At 61.7% G+C, this 18,258-nt stretch overlaps 10 protein-coding genes across 10 annotated transcripts; 5 read left to right on the top strand and 5 right to left on the bottom strand.

Moving 5' to 3' along the window:
* Nucleotides 1–346: 346 nt before the first annotated feature.
* Nucleotides 347–748, bottom strand: LOC134563301 (scale keratin-like). The gene has a single exon (XM_063421171.1). It carries the CDS (start codon nt 737–739, stop codon nt 347–349), a length of 393 nt encoding a protein of 130 aa, XP_063277241.1. The 5' UTR covers nt 740–748.
* Nucleotides 749–1,583: 835 nt separating this feature from the next.
* Nucleotides 1,584–2,549, top strand: LOC134563296 (scale keratin-like). Its single transcript, XM_063421167.1, has 2 exons — nt 1,584–1,744; nt 2,136–2,549. Exon 2 carries the CDS (start codon nt 2,157–2,159, stop codon nt 2,547–2,549), a length of 393 nt encoding a protein of 130 aa, XP_063277237.1. The 5' UTR covers nt 1,584–1,744; nt 2,136–2,156.
* Nucleotides 2,550–3,989: 1,440 nt separating this feature from the next.
* On the bottom strand, nt 3,990–4,382 carry LOC134563232 (scale keratin-like). Its single transcript, XM_063421082.1, has one exon. It carries the CDS (start codon nt 4,380–4,382, stop codon nt 3,990–3,992), a length of 393 nt encoding a protein of 130 aa, XP_063277152.1.
* Nucleotides 4,383–5,227: 845 nt separating this feature from the next.
* On the top strand, nt 5,228–6,193 carry LOC134563290 (scale keratin-like). The gene is made up of 2 exons (XM_063421160.1): nt 5,228–5,388; nt 5,780–6,193. The coding sequence occupies exon 2, from the start codon at nt 5,801–5,803 to the stop codon at nt 6,191–6,193; it is 393 nt and encodes a 130-aa protein (XP_063277230.1). The 5' UTR covers nt 5,228–5,388; nt 5,780–5,800.
* A 1,484-nt stretch (nt 6,194–7,677) lies between these two features.
* Nucleotides 7,678–8,070, bottom strand: LOC134563231 (scale keratin-like). The gene has a single exon (XM_063421081.1). The coding sequence runs from the start codon at nt 8,068–8,070 to the stop codon at nt 7,678–7,680; it is 393 nt and encodes a 130-aa protein (XP_063277151.1).
* Nucleotides 8,071–9,481: 1,411 nt separating this feature from the next.
* On the top strand, nt 9,482–9,874 carry LOC134563230 (scale keratin-like). Its single transcript, XM_063421080.1, has one exon. The coding sequence runs from the start codon at nt 9,482–9,484 to the stop codon at nt 9,872–9,874; it is 393 nt and encodes a 130-aa protein (XP_063277150.1).
* A 1,204-nt stretch (nt 9,875–11,078) lies between these two features.
* Nucleotides 11,079–11,471, bottom strand: LOC134563228 (scale keratin-like). Its single transcript, XM_063421079.1, has one exon. The coding sequence runs from the start codon at nt 11,469–11,471 to the stop codon at nt 11,079–11,081; it is 393 nt and encodes a 130-aa protein (XP_063277149.1).
* An 833-nt stretch (nt 11,472–12,304) lies between these two features.
* On the top strand, nt 12,305–13,284 carry LOC134563295 (scale keratin-like). The gene is made up of 2 exons (XM_063421166.1): nt 12,305–12,479; nt 12,871–13,284. The coding sequence occupies exon 2, from the start codon at nt 12,892–12,894 to the stop codon at nt 13,282–13,284; it is 393 nt and encodes a 130-aa protein (XP_063277236.1). The 5' UTR covers nt 12,305–12,479; nt 12,871–12,891.
* A 1,391-nt stretch (nt 13,285–14,675) lies between these two features.
* LOC134563302 (scale keratin-like) lies at nt 14,676–15,077 on the bottom strand. The gene has a single exon (XM_063421173.1). The coding sequence runs from the start codon at nt 15,066–15,068 to the stop codon at nt 14,676–14,678; it is 393 nt and encodes a 130-aa protein (XP_063277243.1). The 5' UTR covers nt 15,069–15,077.
* An 838-nt stretch (nt 15,078–15,915) lies between these two features.
* On the top strand, nt 15,916–16,881 carry LOC134563292 (scale keratin-like). Its single transcript, XM_063421163.1, has 2 exons — nt 15,916–16,076; nt 16,468–16,881. The coding sequence occupies exon 2, from the start codon at nt 16,489–16,491 to the stop codon at nt 16,879–16,881; it is 393 nt and encodes a 130-aa protein (XP_063277233.1). The 5' UTR covers nt 15,916–16,076; nt 16,468–16,488.
* The last annotated feature ends 1,377 nt before the right edge of the window (nt 16,882–18,258 follow it).

Here is an 18,258-nt window from a genome sequence, read left to right as displayed (position 1 = left end):
GGAATCTCTGCCCTCTCCCCTGAACCCTGACAGGAACACCAGAGAGGCAGGAGTTGGATGCAGGATTGTTTTATTTTAAACACAGCAAAGAACAGACTGGACACAGACACATGAGGCACAGGCTGGATCTCTGTGCAGGCTTCCCCAGAGCTGCTCCTTCAGGCTGGTCACAAGTGCGAGCTGGTGATCAGAGCAGCGAGAGCCTCGTGGAACCATGGAGGAATCAGAAATGTGGGCAGGAGCAAGGAGAGGGAGAGGCGGCTTTGGGAGATAGGAAGGGGAGGATAAGGGAGAGAAGAAATGAGGCGGAGGGTGCCATGGGGCTGGCGGGCTGTTGGTGGTGGCTCTAGCAGGGCCCGCAGGTGTCCCAGAACTTCTTGCTGTAGCGGGGCAGGGCGCAAGGGCTGCAGGCGGGAGCAGCGTAGGCTCTGCCAAAGGTGCAGAGGCCCCCCGAGGCCTGGGTGGCGCCGGCGCCGTAGAGGCCGCCCAGCCCCAGGGAGCCGCCAAAGGCCGGTGCTCCGGAGGAGCCCACCACGGCCTGCTGGGGGAAGGAGCTGAGGATGGGCCCGGGGAAGGTGACCACCACGGGCGGCGGCTGGATCAAGGCCGAGGAGTCGGGGCACTGGCGGGCGCACAGCTCGTTGCAGCTCTCAGCGATGGGCTGGGGCACGGCCACGCTGGTCCTGGGGGGGCACAGGTCAGCGCTGCTCCTGGGGGGGCACAGGTCGTAGCAGGACATCTTGGCCTGGGATGCGAGGGTGCTCTGCAAGAGAGGGCAGCCGTGGCAGCACAGCAGCACAGGTCAGTGCCCCAGCCACAGGGGCTGCAGCTGCAGCAGGAGCCGCCAGCACAAGCGCTGGCACACTTACCCTTGTCCCTGAGGAGGAGAAGGTGGCCAGGGCAGTGCTTGGCTGGGTCTGGCCCGGGCTGGCCTTTTATAGCAGCCCCAGCATTGCTCAGCTCCAGCCGGGCCAATCTGCACACGGGACACTCCCTGCTGCTGCTGCTGCTGCTGCTGCTGCTGCTGCTGACACCAGGGCTGTGCAGCCCCTGCCCCTCCCTGAGTCAGCATCCCCCAGGTGCCAGCCCAGCACCTCCTGCTGCCCAAGCCATCTTGTCCTTCCTGCCACGTCACATACCTGATTGCAGGGATGCCACACAGGAATTTGGGTCACTTGTTATGGTTTAGAGGGACTCTGGCCAGGACTGGAAGAACCCTGAACTGAGTTGTGCCTTTTGGGGGTTTCTGATCCTTGTCCCATGGATGTCAGGCCTGGCACACGGGCTCTTTGTCCCCTGTGTCACAGAGCTCCCTGGCAGTGCCCAGGGACAGATGGAGTCCTGTCCTGCTGGACTGTGCAGTGCTGCACGGTGCTGAGCAGGCAGGGCCCCACAGGAGCTGCCTTTCCCTGGGCCTTGGCTCAGCTGTGCCCTGTGCCCATGAGGGACAGGCGGTGACACAGGGCAGGCGCTGCCTGGGGCTGCTGTGGCCCAGGAGGTGGCAGTGGCCGGGTGCCAGCGGGATAATTGCAGAGGCTGATGGTGCAGCTTGGGGCTGGGCAGGAAAGGCAGGAGTCAGCAGAAGAGCCCCGTGGCAGCAGGGCTGAGGCCGGGCCCTGGCCCCGCACACGTGCCCCCAGCACGGGCAGCTCCTGCCCCGCCTCTGCGGCCACCCATAAAAGCGCTGTCCTGGGCCAGGCCTGCATCCACTGCCGCCGCCTGGCTCTGCTCAGCCCAAGGCCAGGTGGGTGCCTGCGGGGCTCTGCCTGCTGGCCCAGGGGCTGCCCAGGGCCCTCCCTGGCCACCAGAGCTGCCGTAGCAGCGGCTGTGCTGGCACCAGCCTGGCAGGGCCAGCCCCGGCTGAGCCTCCCGGCCATCAGCAAGGAAGGAGCCGCTGGGCCGGGAGAGACGGAGCCAGGCTGGGGACAGGGACTGGGGCAGGGCTTGTGAGGTCTCTGGTGTGGGGATCAGGGCTCTGAGGGGGCTGCAGGGCACAGGGTCAGTGCTGGGCAGTGTGGGCAAGGCAGTGTGGCTTTGGCCACTCAGGGTCTGTGTCCCGTCTGGGAACAGGGCACTGCTGAATCGGGAGATCCCCGTGTCTCTTCTAACCGCTGTTTCTCTGAATTCCCTTTCAGCCTCATCTCCCTCACGCCAAGATGTCCTGCTACGACCTGTGCCCCCCCAGGAGCAGCGCTGACCTGTGCCCCCCCAGGACCAGCGTGGCCGTGCCCCAGCCCATCGCTGAGAGCTGCAACGAGCTGTGCGCCCGCCAGTGCCCCGACTCCTCGGCCTTGATCCAGCCGCCGCCCGTGGTGGTCACCTTCCCCGGGCCCATCCTCACCTCCTTCCCCCAGCAGGCCGTGGTGGGCTCCTCCGGAGCACCGGCCTTTGGCGGCTCCCTGGGGCTGGGCGGCCTCTACGGCGCCGGCGCCACCCAGGCCTCGGGGGGCCTCTGCACCTTTGGCAGAGCCTACGCTGCTCCCGCCTGCAGCCCTTGCGCCCTGCCCCGCTACAGCAAGAAGCTCTGGAACACCTGCGGGCCCTGCTAGAGCCACCACAGCCCAGCCCAAACACCCGCGCCCGCCTCAGCCCAGCAGGGACAAGCTGAGCTCTGCACAAGCTGCCCTGGCCTCCTGCAGCCCCTGACACCCGGCCTGCCTGGGGCCTGCCCACCCTCCCTCTCACAGCCTCTGCTGCCCCTCGGGGCACAATAAAGTTTTCTTGCATCTAATTTCTGTCTTTTTGCCTCCTTTTCCCAAGTCCTGGATACCCCAGGGATGGGGGAGTTCCAAGAGTGGGAGGGGAAATGTTGGTTCTGGGCTGCCAAATTGGGAGTAGGAAAGGGAAGTGGAAGGGGAATGTAAAAGAGAAGAGGTACAGGGGACTGCGGATGTTAAGGTGGAGAAGAAAACTGCAATAAAGCTGAAATAGAAGAAGAAGAAGGAGAGTAATGGGAAAGTTTTAATTAAGGGAAAGCTGAAATGGGTAGCCATCTCAGAGGGATGTGTTGAAGGTGGAGGGGTAGTTGGAGGAGAAGGCAGAGGAGAAGGAAGAGTACGTGGAAAACAAGAAGAGGGGAAAATAGAAGGAGCAAGATGAGAAACAGCAAGTGAAATGAAAGAGAAAGGGAGTGTGAAAGTCAAAAACAATGAAAAACAAAAAAAGACAATCACAAAAAGACATAGACAAAGACAAAATGACCAAGACCAAGACAAGGAAAAATGCAAAGGCAAAGGCAAAGGCAAAGGCAAAGAAAAACATAAAGATCAAGACAAAGGCAAGGAAGTGATGACAAGGAAATTTAAATTACAGGGCATAAGGACTGAGAAGACCTCCTGCTTCATATCAGATGCCAGACCTTCAACAGAGCCCTGAAGCACAGAAGATCTGGAGCCCTGGCAGTCCTTGCGCCTGCATGGGTCCCAGACCCACAGGAAAATGTCACTCTTTCAGATTGGCTGGAGGTCTGGAAAGTTCCCTTGGCTTCAAGATCTCTAAGAAATATTTTTGGAAATCCCCTGTGGGCCTCTGTGCACTGAGAGCAACCTGGGCTAGAGGGACCTGCCCAGAGCCAGCTCTGCCTGGCAAAGATGGGGCTGAGACACTGCCCTGGCTGGGCTCTGCGTGCCCATGGGCAGGCCAAGGAAGCTCTGCCCTCAACCCTGAATCCTGACAGGAACACCAGAGAGGCAGGAGTTGGATGCAAGATTGTTTTATTTTAAGCACAGCAAAGAACAGATAGGACACAGACACACGAGGCACAGGCTGGATCTCTGTGCAGGCTTCCCCAGAGCTGCTCCTTCAGGCTGGTCCCAGGTGCGGGCTGGTGATCAGAGCAGTGAGGGGCTCGTGGGACCCTGGAGAAGTCGGGAAAGTGGGCATGGGCAAGGAGAGGGAGAGGCCACATTGGGAGATGGGCAGGGGAGGATAAGGGGCAGAAGGAGAGAGGATTAGGGTGCCATGAGGCTGGCGAGCTGTTGGTGGTGGGTCTAGCAGGGCCCGCAGGTGTCCCAGAGCTTCTTGCTGTAGCGGGGCAGGGCGCAAGGGCTGCAGGCGGGAGCAGCGTAGGCTCTGCCAAAGGTGCAGAGGCCCCCCGAGGCCTGGGTGGCGCCGGTGCCGTAGAGGCCGCCCAGCCCCAGGGAGCCGCCAAAGGCCGGTGCTCCGGAGGAGCCCACCACGGCCTGCTGGGGGAAGGAGGTGAGGATGGGCCCGGAGAAGGTGACCACCACGGGCGGTGGCTGGATCAAGGCCGAGGAGTCGGGGCACTGGCGGGCGCACAGCTCGTTGCAGCTCTCAGCGATGGGCTGGGGCACGGCCACGCTGGTCCTGGGGGGGCACAGGTCAGCGCTGCTCCTGGGGGGACACAGGTCGTAGCAGGACATCTTGGCCTGGGATGCGAGGGTGCTCTGCAAGAGAGGGCAGCCATGGCAGCACAGCAGCACAGGGCAGAGCCCCAGCCACAGGGGACGCGGCTGCAGCAGGAGCAGCCAGCACAAGCGCTGGCACACTTACCCTTGTCCCTGAGGAGGAGAAGGTGGCCAGGGCAGTGCTTGGCTGGGTCCGGCCCGGGCTGGCCTTTTATAGCAGCCCCAGCATTGCTCAGCTCCAGCCGGGCCAATCTGCACACGGGACACTCCCTGCTGCTGCTGCTGCTGCTGCTGCTGCTGACACCAGGGCTGTGCAGCCCCTGCCCCTCCCTGAGTCAGCATCCCCCAGGTGCCAGCCCAGCACCTCCTGCTGCCCAAGCCATCTTGTCCTTCCTGCCACGTCACATACCTGATAGCAGGGATGCCACCCCGGAATTTGGCTCCAAGGGCAGAGCTGAATGTTGTGTGGGTCTTTGGCCAGGGCTGAAGGAACCCTGAACTGTGTTGTGCCTTTTGGGGGTTTCTAAACCTTGTCCCATGAATGTCAGGCCTGGCTCCAGCGCTCTTTGTCCCCTGTGTCACAGAGCTCCCTGGAAGTGCCCAGGGGCAGATGGAGTCCTGCCCTGCTGGACTGTGCAGGGCTGCACGGTGCTGAGCAGGCAGGGCCCCACAGGAGCTGCCTTTCCTTGGGCCTTGGCTCAGCTGTGCCCTGTGCCCATGAGGGACAGGCAGTGACACAGGGCAGGCGCTGCCTGGGGCTGCTGTGGCCCAGGAGGTGGCAGTGGCCGGGTGCCAGCGGGATAATTGCAGGGGCTGATGGTGCAGCTTGGGGCTGGGCAGGAAAGGCAGGAGTCAGCAGAAGAGCCCCGTGGCAGCAGGGCTGAGGCCGGGCCCTGGCCCCGCACACGTGCCCCCAGCACGGGCAGCTCCTGCCCCGCCTCTGCGGCCACCCATAAAAGCGCTGTCCTGGGCCAGGCCTGCATCCACTGCCGCCGCCTGGCTCTGCTCAGCCCAAGGCCAGGTGGGTGCCTGCGGGGCTCTGCCTGCTGGCCCAGGGGCTGCCCAGGGCCCTCCCTGGCCACCAGAGCTGCCGTGGCAGCGGCTGTGCTGGCACCAGCCTGGCAGGGCCAGCCCCGGCTGAGCCTCCCGGCCATCAGCAAGGAAGGAGCCGCTGGGCCGGGAGAGACGGAGCCAGGCTGGGCACAGGGAGTGGGGCAGGGCTTGTGAGGTCTCTGGTGTGGGGATCAGGGCTCTGAGGGGGCTGCAGGGCACAGGGTCAGTGCTGGGCAGTGTGGGCAAGGCAGTGTGGCTTTGGCAACTCAGAGTCCTTGTCAGGTGTGGGAACAGGGCGCTGCTGAATCGGGAGATCCCCGTGTCTCTTCTAACCGCTGTTTCTCTGAATTCCCTTTCAGCCTCATCTCCCTCACGCCAAGATGTCCTGCTACGACCTGTGCCCCCCCAGGAGCAGCGCTGACCTGTGCCCCCCCAGGACCAGCGTGGCCGTGCCCCAGCCCATCGCTGAGAGCTGCAACGAGCTGTGCGCCCGCCAGTGCCCCGACTCCTCGGCCTTGATCCAGCCGCCGCCCGTGGTGGTCACCTTCCCCGGGCCCATCCTCACCTCCTTCCCCCAGCAGGCCGTGGTGGGCTCCTCCGGAGCACCGGCCTTTGGCGGCTCCCTGGGGCTGGGCGGCCTCTACGGCACCGGCGCCACCCAGGCCTCGGGGGGCCTCTGCACCTTTGGCAGAGCCTACGCTGCTCCCGCCTGCAGCCCTTGCGCCCTGCCCCGCTACAGCAAGAAGCTCTGGGACACCTGCGGGCCCTGCTAGAGCCACCACAGCCCAGTCCAAACACCCACGCCTGCCTCAGCCCAGCAGGGACAAGCTGAGCTCTGCACAAGCTGCCCTGGCCTCCTGCAGCCCCTGACACCCGGCCTGCCTGGGGCCTGCCCTCCCTCCCCTTCACAACCTCTGCTGCCCTTCTTGGGACAATAAAGTTTTCTTGCATCCAATTTCTGTCTCTTTGCCTCCTTTTCCCAAGTCATGGATACCCCAGGTTCTGAATTTCCAAATGTGGGGGAGGAAATGTTGGTTTTTTCGGTGCCGAAGTGGGAGTAGGAAATGGAAGTGGAAGGGGAATGCAAAACAGAAAAGGTACAGGAACAATGGGTGTTAAGGTGGAGAAGAAAATTGGAACAAAACTGAAATAGATGAAGAAGAAGGAGAGTGATGGGAAAGGTTCAGTTAAGGGGGAGGTAAAATGGGCAGCCATCTCAGAGGGACGTGTTGAAGGTGGAGGAGAAGTTGGAGGACAAGGAGGAGGAGAAGGAGCAGGAGAAGGAGGAGTACCTGGAAAACAAGAAGAGGGGAAAATCTGAGGAGCAAGATGAGAAACAGCAAGAGGAATCGAAGAGAAAGGGAATGTGAAAGTCACACACAATGTGGAACACAGAAAGACAATCACAAAAAGACACACCCAAACACAAAATGGCCAAGACCAAGACAAGGAAAAAGGCAGAGGTAAAGGCAAAGAGAGAGATCAAGACAAAGATGAAGACGAAGATGAAGACAAAGTCAAGGAAGTGATGACAAAGAAATTTAAAGGTCATAAAGGGCATAAGGATTGGAAAGTCCCATTATTTCATATCAGTTTCCAGTCTTCACCAGAGCCGTGGAGGCACAAAGGGGTTGATGGAGCCCTGGCAGTCTGTGCCCCTGCATGACCCCAGTCCCGTAGAAAAAAGCCATTCTTTCACAGATTGCCTGGAGGTCTGGAAAGTTCCCTTGGGCTTCAAGTTCTGCAAACAAGAGCTGCCTGCCTTCAGAAATATTCTTGGGGCTCCCTTGCATGCCCATGTGCACTGAGAGCAGCAAGGGCTGACGGATGTGCCCAGAGCCAGCTCAGCCTGGCAAAGGTGGGGCTGAGACACAGCCCTGGCTGGGCTCTGTGTGCCCATGGGCAGGCCTAGGAATCTCTGCCCTCAACCCTGAACGCTGACAGGAACACCAGAGAGGCAGGAGTTGGATGCAGGATTGTTTTATTTTAAACACAGCAAAGAACAGACAGGACACAGACACACGAGGCACAGGCTGGATCTCTGTGCAGGCTTCCCCAGAGCTGCTCCTTCAGGCTGGTCAGAAGTGCGAGCTGGTGATCAGAGCAGCGAGAGACTGGTGGGACAATGGAGGAATCAGGAATGTGGGCAGGAGCAAGGAGAGGGAGAGGCGGCTTTGGGAGATGGGAAGGGGAGGATAAGGGAAAGAAGCAGTGAGTCTGAGGGAGCCATGGGGCTGGCGGGCTGTTGGTGGTGAGTCTAGCATGGCCCGCAGGTGTCCCAGAACTTCTTGCTGTAGCGGGGCAGGGCGCAAGGGCTGCAGGCGGGAGCAGCGTAGGCTCTGCCAAAGGTGCAGAGGCCCCCCGAGGCCTGGGTGGAGCCGGTGCCGTAGAGGCCGCCCAGCCCCAGGGAGCCGCCAAAGGCCGGTGCTCCGGAGGAGCCCACCACGGCCTGCTGGGGGAAGGAGGTGAGGATGGGCCCGGGGAAGGTGACCACCACGGGCAGCGGCTGGATCAAGGCCGAGGAGTCGGGGCACTGGCGGGCGCACAGCTCGTTGCAGCTCTCAGCGATGGGCTGGGGCACGGCCACGCTGGTCCTGGGGGGGCACAGGTCAGCGCTGGTCCTGGGGGGGCACAGGTCGTAGCAGGACATCTTGGCCTGGGATGCGAGGGTGCTCTGCAAGAGAGGGCAGCCGTGGCAGCACAGCAGCACAGGGCACAGCCCCAGCCACAGGGGCCGTGGCTGCAGCAGGAGCCGCCAGCACAAGCGCTGGCACACTTACCCTTGTCCCTGAGGAGGAGAAGGTGGCCAGGGCAGTGCTTGGCTGGGTCTGGCCCGGGCTGGCCTTTTATAGCAGCCCCAGCATTGCTCAGCTCCAGCCGGGCCAATCTGCACACGGGACACTCCCTGCTGCTGCTGCTGCTGCTGCTGCTGCTGACACCAGGGCTGTGCAGCCCCTGCCCCTCCCTGAGTCAGCATCCCCCAGGTGCCAGCCCAGCACCTCCTGCTGCCCAAGCCATCTTGTCCTTCCTGCCACGTCACATACCTGATAGCAGGGACAGCACCCAGGAATTTGGGACACATGTGAGGGCTTGGAAGGACTCTGGCCAGGTCTGGACAAACCCTGAACTGTGTTGTGCCTTTTGGGGGTTTATGATCCTTGTCCCATGCATGTCAGGCCTGGCACCAGGGCTCTTTGTCCCCTGTGTCACAGAGATCCCTGGCAGTGCCCAGGGGCAGATGGAGCCCTGCCCTGCTGGACTGTGCAGGGCTGCACGATGCTGAGCAGGCAGGGCCCCACAGGAGCTGCCTTTCCTTGGGCCTTGGCTCAGCTGTGCCCTGTGTCCATGAGGGACAGGCGGTGACACAGGGCAGGCGCTGCCTGGGGCAGCTGTGGCCCCGGAGGTGGCAGTGGCCGGGTGCCAGCGGGATAATTGCAGGGGCTGATGGTGCAGCTTGGGGCTGGGCAGGAAAGGCAGGAGTCAGCAGAAGAGCCCCGTGGCAGCAGGGCTGAGGCCGGGCCCTGGCCCCGCACACGTGCCCCCAGCACGGGCAGCTCCTGCCCCGCCTCTGCGGCCACCCATAAAAGCGCTGTCCTGGGCCAGGCCTGCATCCACTGCCGCCGCCTGGCTCTGCTCAACCCAAGGCCAGGTGGGTGCCTGCGGGGCTCTGCCTGCTGGCCCAGGGGCTGCCCAGAGCCCTCCCTGGCCACCAGAGCTGCCGTGGCAGCGGCTGTGCTGGCACCAGCCTGGCAGGGCCAGCCCCGGCTGAGCCTCCCGGCCATCAGCAAGGAAGGAGCCACTGGGCCGGGAGAGACGGAGCCAGGCTGGGCACAGGGAGTGGGGCAGGGCTTGTGAGGTCTCTGGTGTAGGGATCAGGGCTCTGAGGGGGCTGCAGGGCTCAGGGTCAGTGCTGGGCAGTGTGGGCAAGGCAGTGTGGCTTTGGGCTCTCAGAGTTCTTGTCAGGTGTGGGAACAGGGCGCTGCTGAATCGGGAGATCCCCGTGTCTCTTCTAACCGCTGTTTCTCTGAATTCCCTTTCAGCCACATCTCCCTCACGCCAAGATGTCCTGCTACGACCTGTGCCCCCCCAGGAGCAGCGCTGACCTGTGCCCCCCCAGGACCAGCGTGGCCGTGCCCCAGCCCATCGCTGAGAGCTGCAACGAGCTGTGCGCCCGCCAGTGCCCCGACTCCTCAGCCTTGATCCAGCCGCCGCCCGTGGTGGTCACCTTCCCCGGGCCCATCCTCACCTCCTTCCCCCAGCAGGCCGTGGTGGGCTCCTCCGGAGCACCGGCCTTTGGCGGCTCCCTGGGGCTGGGCGGCCTCTACGGCACCGGCGCCACCCAGGCCTCGGGGGGCCTCTGCACCTTTGGCAGAGCCTACGCTGCTCCCGCCTGCAGCCCTTGCGCCCTGCCCCGCTACAGCAAGAAGTTCTGGGACACCTGCGGGCCCTGCTAGAGCCTCCACAGCCCAGCCCAAACACCCACGCCTGCCTCAGCCCAGCAGGGACAAGCTGAGCTCTGCACAAGCTGCCCTGGCCTCCTGCAGCCCCTGACACCTGGCCTGCCTGGGGCCTGCCCACCCTCCCTCTCACAGCCTCTGCTGCCCCTCGGGGCACAATAAAGTTTTCTTGCATCCAGTTTCTGTCTCTTTGCCTCCTTTTCCCAAGCCATGAATACCCCAGGGATGGGGGAGTTCCAAGAGTGGGAGGGGAAATGTTGGTTCTGGGGTGCCCAATTGGGATTAGAAAATCTAAGTGGAAGGGGATGGTAAAATAGAAGAGGGATGGCGAAGTGGATGTTGAGGTAGAGAATAAAATGGAAACAAAGCTGACAGAGAAGTAGAAGAAAGAGAATGATTGTGAAGGTTCAGTTTAGGAGGAGGTATAATGGGAAGAAGATGCAGAAGGAGATTTAGAAGGAGGTGGAGAAGGAGAAGAGTAAGGAAAATTAGAAGAGGGAAAATATAAGGAGCAAGATGAGAAACACTAAGTGAAATTCAAGGCAAAGACAAAGTCAAACACCATGATGAACACAGAATGACAATCACAAAAGACACAAACAGAAAAAGACCAAGACAAAGACAAAGAGAAAGAGATAAAGATAAGACAAGACATGGAAGAGATGACAAGGAAATTAAAAGCACGAGGAATTAGGACTGGGAAGCCCCTTGTTTGATATCTATACCAAGTCCTTCACCAGAGCCGTGGAGGCACAAAGGGGTTGATGGAGCCCTGGCAGTCTGTGCCCCGGCATGGCCCCAGTCCCTCAGGAAAATGCCACTCTTTGAGAGATTCACTGGAGGTCTGGAAAGTTCTTGTGGCTTCAAGTCCCGCAAATGTGAACTGACTACATTCAGAAACATTCCTGGAGCTCTCCTGAATGCCCATGTGTGCTGAGAGCAGCAAAGGCTGGGTGATGTGCCCAGAGCCAGCTGTGCCTGGCAAAGATGGGGCTGAGACACTGACCTGGCTGGGGTCTGTGTGCCCATGGGCAGACCAAGGTAATTAGCCCTATCCCCTGAACGGAACACCAGAGAGGCAGGAGTTGGATGCAGGATTATTTTATTTTAACACATCAAAGAACAGATTGGACACAGACACACAAGGAACAGGCTGGATCTCTGAGGGTTCCATGGCGTTGGTGGGCTCATTGTGGAGGCTCTAGCAGGGCCCGCAGGTGTCCCAGAGCTTCTTGCTGTAGCGGGGCAGGGCGCAAGGGCTGCAGGCGGGAGCAGCGTAGGCTCTGCCAAAGGTGCAGAGGCCCCCCGAGGCCTGGGTGGCGCCGGTGCCGTAGAGGCCGCCCAGCCCCAGGGAGCCGCCAAAGGCCGGTGCTCCGGAGGAGCCCACCACGGTCTGCTGGGGGAAGGAGGTGAGGATGGGCCCGGGGAAGGTGACCACCACGGGCGGCGGCTGGATCAAGGCCGAGGAGTCGGGGCACTGGCGGGCGCACAGCTCGTTGCAGCTCTCAGCGATGGGCTGGGGCACGGCCACGCTGGTCCTGGGGGGGCACAGGTCAGCGCTGCTCCTGGGGGGGCACAGGTCGTAGCAGGACATCTTGGCCTGGGATGCGAGGGTGCTCTGCAAGAGAGGGCAGCCGTGGCAGCACAGCAGCACAGGGCACAGCCCCAGCCACAGGGGCCGCAGCTGAAGCAGGAGCCCCCAGCACAAGCGCTGGCACACTTACCCTTGTCCCTGAGGAGGAGAAGCTGGCCAGGACAGTGCTTGGCTGGGTCTGGCCCGGGCTGGCCTTTTATAGCAGCCCCAGCATTGCTCAGCTCCAGCCGGGCCAATCTGCACACGGGACACTCCCTGCTGCTGCTGCTGCTGCTGCTGCTGCTGCTGCTGCTGACACCAGGGCTGTGCAGCCCCTGCCCCTCCCTGAGTCAGCATCCCCCAGGTGCCAGCCCAGCACCTCCTGCTGCCCAAGCCGTCTTGTCCTTCCTGCCACGTCACATACCTGATAGCAGGGATGCCACACAGGAATTTGGGACACATGTGAGGGCTTGGAGGGACTCTGGCCAGGACTGGAAGAACCCTGAACTGTGTTGTGCCTTTTGGGGGTTTCTAAACCTTGTCCCATGGATGTCAGGCCTGGCTCCAGGGCTCTTTGTCCCCTGTGTCTCAGAGCTCCCTGGCAGTGCCCAGGGACAGATGAAGTCCTGCCCTGCTGGACTGTGCAGTGCTGCACGGTGCTGAGCAGGCAGGGCCCCACAGGAGCTGCCTTTCCTTGGGCCTTGGCTCAGCTGTGCCCTGTGCCCGTGAGGGACAGGCGGTGACACAGGGCAGGCGCTGCCTGGGGCTGCTGTGGCCCCGGAGGTGGCAGTGGCCGGGTGCCAGCGGGATAATTGCAGGGGCTGATGGTGCAGCTTGGGGCTGGGCAGGAAAGGCAGGAGTCAGCAGAAGAGCCCCGTGGCAGCAGGGCTGAGGCCGGGCCCTGGCCCCGCACACGTGCCCCCAGCACGGGCAGCTCCTGCCCCGCCTCTGCGGCCACCCATAAAAGCGCTGTCCTGGGCCAGGCCTGCATCCACTGCCGCCGCCTGGCTCTGCTCAGCCCAAGGCCAGGTGGGTGCCTGCGGGGCTCTGCCTGCTGGCCCAGGGGCTGCCCAGGGCCCTCCCTGGCCACCAGAGCTGCCGTGGCAGCGGCTGTGCTGGCACCAGCCTGGCAGGGCCAGCCCCGGCTGAGCCTCCCGGCCATCAGCAAGGAAGGAGCCGCTGGGCCGGGAGAGACGGAGCCAGGCTGGGCACAGGGAGTGGGGCAGGGCTTGTGAGGTCTCTGGTGTGGGGATCAGGGCTCTGAGGGGGCTGCAGGGCACAGGGTCAGTGCTGGGCAGTGTGGGCAAGGCAGTGTGGCTTTGGCGACTCAGAGTCCTTGTCAGGTGTGGGAACAGGGCACTGCTGAATCGGGAGATCCCCGTGTCTCTTCTAACCGCTGTTTCTCTGAATTCCCTTTCAGCCTCATCTCCCTCACGCCAAGATGTCCTGCTACGACCTGTGCCCCCCCAGGAGCAGCGCTGACCTGTGCCCCCCCAGGACCAGCGTGGCCGTGCCCCAGCCCATCGCTGAGAGCTGCAACGAGCTGTGCGCCCGCCAGTGCCCCGACTCCTCGGCCTTGATCCAGCCGCCGCCCGTGGTGGTCACCTTCCCCGGGCCCATCCTCAGCTCCTTCCCCCAGCAGGCCGTGGTGGGCTCCTCCGGAGCACCGGCCTTTGGCGGCTCCCTGGGGCTGGGCGGCCTCTACGGCACCGGCGCCACCCAGGCCTCGGGGGGCCTCTGCACCTTTGGCAGAGCCTACGCTGCTCCCGCCTGCAGCCCTTGCGTCCTGCCCCGCTACAGCAAGAAGTTCTGGGACACCTGCGGGCCCTGCTAGAGCCACCACAGCCCAGCCCAAACACCCGCGCCTGCCTCAGCCCAGCAGGGACAAGCTGAGCTCTGCACAAGCTGCCCTGGCCTCCTGCAGCCCCTGACACCCGGCCTGCCTGGGGCCTACCCACCCTCCCTCTCACACCCTCTGCTGCCCCTCGGGGCACAATAAAGTTTTCTTGCATCCAATTTCTGTCTCTTTGCCTCTTTTTCCCAAGCCATGAATACCCCAGGGATGGGGGAGTTCCAAGAGTGGGAGGGGAAATGTTGGTTCTGGGGTGCCCAATTGGGAGTAGAAAATGGAAGTCGAATGGGGATGGAAAAATAGAAGACGGATGGCGAAGTGGATGTTGAGGTAGAGAAGAAAATGGAAATGAAGCTGAAAGAGAACTAGAAGAAGGAGAATGATTGTAAAGGTTCAGTTTAGGAGGAGGTATAATGGGAAGAAGATGCAGAAGGAGATTTAGAAGGAGGTGGAGAAGGAGAAGAGTAAGGAAAATTAGAAGAGGGTAAATATAAGGAGCAAGATGAGAAACACTAAGTGAAATTCAAGGCAAAGACAAAGTCAAACACCATGATAACCGCAAAATGACAATCACAAAAAGACACAAACACAAAAAGACCAAAACAAAGACAAAGAGAAAGAGATAAAGATAAGACAAGACATGGAAGAGATGACAAGGAAATTAAAAGCACGAGGCATTAGGACTGGGAAGCCCCTTGTTTGAGATCTATCCCGAGTCCTTCACCAGAGCCGTGGAGGCACAACGAGGTTGATGGAGCCCTGGCAGTCTGTGCCCCTGCATGGCCCCAGTCCCACAGGAAAATGCCACGCTTTCACAGATTCACTGGAGGTCTGGAAAGTTCCTGGGGCTTCAAGTCCCGCAAATGTGAACTGCCTACATTCAGAAACATTCCTGGAGCTCCCCTGAATGCCCATGTGTGCTGAGAGCAGCAAAGGCTGGGTGATGTGCCCTGATCCAGCTGTGCCTGGCAAAGATGGGGCTGACACAATGCCCCGGCTGGGCTCTGTGTGCCCATGGGCAGGCCAAGGAAGCTCTGCCCTCAACCCTGAACCCTGACAGGAACACCAGAGAGGCAGGAGTTGGATGCAGGATTGTTTTATTTTAAACACAGCAAAGAACAGACAGGACACAGACACACGAGGCACAGGCTGGATCTCTTTGCAGGCTTCCCCTGAGCTGCTCCTTCAGGCTGCTCCCAGGTGTGGGCTGGTGATCAGAGCAGTAAGGGGCTGGTGGGACCCTGGAGAAGTCAGGAAAGTGGGCATGGGCAAGGAGAGGGAGAGGTGGCCTTCGGAAACGGGAAGGGGAGGATAAGGGCGAGAAGAAATGAGGCTGAGGGACCCATGGGGCTGGCGGGCTGTTGGTGGTGGGTCTAGCATGGCCCGCAGGTGTCCCAGAGCTTCTTGCTGTAGCGGGGCAGGACGCAAGGGCTGCAGGCGGGAGCAGCGTAGGCTCTGCCAAAGGTGCAGAGGCCCCCCGAGGCCTGGGTGGCGCCGGTGCCGTAGAGGCCGCCCAGCCCCAGGGAGCCGCCAAAGGCCGGTGCTCCGGAGGAGCCCACCACGGCCTGCTGGGGGAAGGAGGTGAGGATGGGCCCGGGGAAGGTGACCACCACGGGCGGCGGCTGGATCAAGGCCGAGGAGTCGGGGCACTGGCGGGCGCACAGCTCGTTGCAGCTCTCAGCGATGGGCTGGGGCACGGCCACGCTGGTCCTGGGGGGGCACAGGTCAGCGCTGCTCCTGGGGGGGCACAGGTCGTAGCAGGACATCTTGGCCTGGGATGCGAGGGTGCTCTGCAAGAGAGGGCAGCCGTGGCAGCACAGCAGCACAGGGCAGTGCTCCAGCCACAGGGGCCGCGGCTGCAGCAGGAGCCGCCAGCACAAGCGCTGGCACACTTACCCTTGTCCCTGAGGAGGAGAAGGTGGCCAGGGCAGTGCTTGGCTGGGTCTGGCCCGGGCTGGCCTTTTATAGCAGCCCCAGCATTGCTCAGCTCCAGCCGGGCCAATCTGCACACGGGACACTCCCTGCTGCTGCTGCTGCTGCTGCTGCTGCTGCTGCTGCTGACACCAGGGCTGTGCAGCCCCTGCCCCTCCCTGAGTCAGCATCCCCCAGGTGCCAGCCCAGCACCTCCTGCTGCCCAGGCCATCTTGTCCTTCCTGCCACGTCACATACCTGATAGCAGGGATGCCACCCAGAAATTTGGGTCACATGTGAGGGTTTGGAGGGACTCTGGCCAGGACTGGAAGTACCCTGAACTGTGTTGTGCCTTTTGGGGGTTTATGATCCTTGTCCCATGCATGTCTGGAGTGGCTGAAGGGCTCTTTGTCCCCTGTGTCACAGAGATCCCTGGCAGTGCCCGGGGGCAGATGGAGTCCTGCCCTGCTGGACTGTGCAGGGCTGCACGGTGCTGAGCAGGCAGGGCCCCACAGGAGCTGCCTTTCCTTGGGCCTTGGCTCAGCTGTGCCCTGTGCCCATGAGGGACAGGCGGTGACACAGGGCAGGCGCTGCCTGGGGCTGCTGTGGCCCAGGAGGTGGCAGTGGCCGGGTGCCAGCGGGATAATTGCAGGGGCTGATGGTGCAGCTTGGGGCTGGGCAGGAAAGGCAGGAGTCAGCAGAAGAGCCCCGTGGCAGCAGGGCTGAGGCCGGGCCCTGGCCCCGCACACGTGCCCCCAGCACGGGCAGCTCCTGCCCCGCCTCTGCGGCCACCCATAAAAGCGCTGTCCTGGGCCAGGCCTGCATCCACTGCCGCCGCCTGGCTCTGCTCAGCCCAAGGCCAGGTGGGTGCCTGCGGGGCTCTGCCTGCTGGCCCAGGGGCTGCCCAGGGCCCTCCCTGGCCACCAGAGCTGCCGTGGCAGCGGCTGTGCTGGCACCAGCCTGGCAGGGCCAGCCCCGGCTGAGCCTCCTGGCCATCAGCAAGGAAGGAGCCGCTGGGCCGGGAGAGACGGAGCCAGGCTGGGCACAGGGAGTGGGGCAGGGCTTGTGAGGTCTCTGGTGTGGGGATCAGGGCTCTGAGGGGGCTGCAGGGCACAGGGTCAGTGCTGGGCAGTGTGGGCAAGGCAGTGTGGCTTTGGCGACTCAGAGTCCTTGTCAGGTGTGGGAACAGGGCACTGCTGAATCGGGAGATCCCCGTGTCTCTTCTAACCGCTGTTTCTCTGAATTCCCTTTCAGCCTCATCTCCCTCACGCCAAGATGTCCTGCTACGACCTGTGCCCCCCCAGGAGCAGCGCTGACCTGTGCCCCCCCAGGACCAGCGTGGCCGTGCCCCAGCCCATCGCTGAGAGCTGCAACGAGCTGTGCGCCCGCCAGTGCCCCGACTCCTCGGCCTTGATCCAGCCGCCGCCCGTGGTGGTCACCTTCCCCGGGCCCATCCTCACCTCCTTCCCCCAGCAGGCCGTGGTGGGCTCCTCCGGAGCACCGGCCTTTGGCGGCTCCCTGGGGCTGGGCGGCCTCTACGGCGCCGGCGCCACCCAGGCCTCGGGGGGCCTCTGCACCTTTGGCAGAGCCTACGCTGCTCCCGCCTGCAGCCCTTGCGCCCTGCCCCGCTACAGCAAGAAGCTCTGGGACACCTGCGGGCCCTGCTAGAGCCACCACAGCCCGGACCAAACACCCGCGCCCGCCTCAGCCCAGCAGGGACAAGCTGAACTCTGCACAAGCTGCCCTGGCCTCCTGCAGCCCCTGACACCCGGCCTGCCTGGGGCCTGCTCACCCTCCCTCTCACAGCCTCTGCTGCCCCTCGGGGCACAATAAAGTTTTCTTGCATCCAATTTCTGTCTCTTTGCTGCCTTTTCCCAAGCCATGAATACCCCAGGGATGGGGGAGTTCCAAGAGTGGGAGGGGAAATGTTGGTTCTGCGGTGCCCAAATGGGAGTAGAAAATGGAAGTGGAATAGGGAAGGTAAAAAAGAAGAGGGACGGGGAAGTGGATGTTAAGGGAGAGAATAAAATGGAAACAAAGCTGAAAGAGAACTAGAAGAAGGAGAATGATTGTAAAGGTTCAGTTAAGGAGGAGGTATAAAGGGAAGAAGATGCAGAAGGAGATTTAGAAGGAGGTGGAGAAGGAGAAGAGTAAGGAAAATATGAGGGGAAAATATAAGGAGCAAGATGAGAAACAGTAAGTGAAATTCAAGGCAAAGACAAAGTCAAACACCATGATGACCACAAAATGACCATCACATAAAGACACAAACAGAAAAAGACCAAGACAAAGAGATAAAGATAAGACAAAGACACAGAAGAGATGACAAGGAAATTAAAAGCACAAGGCATAAAGACTGGGAACCCCTTGTTTGAGATCTATCTCAAGTCCTTCACCAGAGCCGTGGAGGCACAGAGGCGTTGTTGGAGCCCTGGCAGTCTGTGCCCCTGCATGGCCACAGTCCTGCAGGAAAATGCCACTCTTTCAGAGATTGGCTGGAGGTCTGGAAAGTTCCCTTGGCTTCAAGTCCTGCAAATGGGAACTGCCTACATTCAGAAACATTCTTCGAGTTCCACTGAATGCCCATGTGTGCTGAGAGCAGCACGGGCTGGGGGATGTGCCCAGAGCCAGCTGTGCCTGGCAAAGATGGGGCTGACACAATGCCCCGGCTGGGCTCTGTGTGCCCATGGGCAGGCCAAGGAAGCTCTGCCCTCAACCCTGAACCCTGACAGGAACACCAGAGAGGCAGGAGTTGGATGCAGGATTGTTTTATTTTAAACACAGCAAAGAACAGACTGGATACAGACACAAGAGGCACAGGCTGGATCTCTGTGCAGGCTTCCCCTGAGCTGCTCCTTCAGGCTGCTCCCTGGTGTGGGCTGGTGATCAGAGCAGTGAGGGGCTGGTGGGACCCTGGAGAAGTCGGGAAAGTGGGCATGGGCAAGGAGAGGGAGAGGTGGCTTTGGGAGACGGGAAGGGGAGGATAAGGGAGAGAAGGAGCGAGGCTGAGGGTGCCATGGGGCTGACGGGCTGTTGGTGGTGGGT

This window comes from Prinia subflava, chromosome 35 (genome assembly GCF_021018805.1).
Source record: "Prinia subflava isolate CZ2003 ecotype Zambia chromosome 35, Cam_Psub_1.2, whole genome shotgun sequence".
In the NCBI taxonomy this organism is placed as follows: domain Eukaryota; kingdom Metazoa; phylum Chordata; class Aves; order Passeriformes; family Cisticolidae; genus Prinia; species Prinia subflava.
Note: the sequence above shows the minus strand (reverse complement) of the source record. Positions and strands in the feature narration are given on the sequence as shown.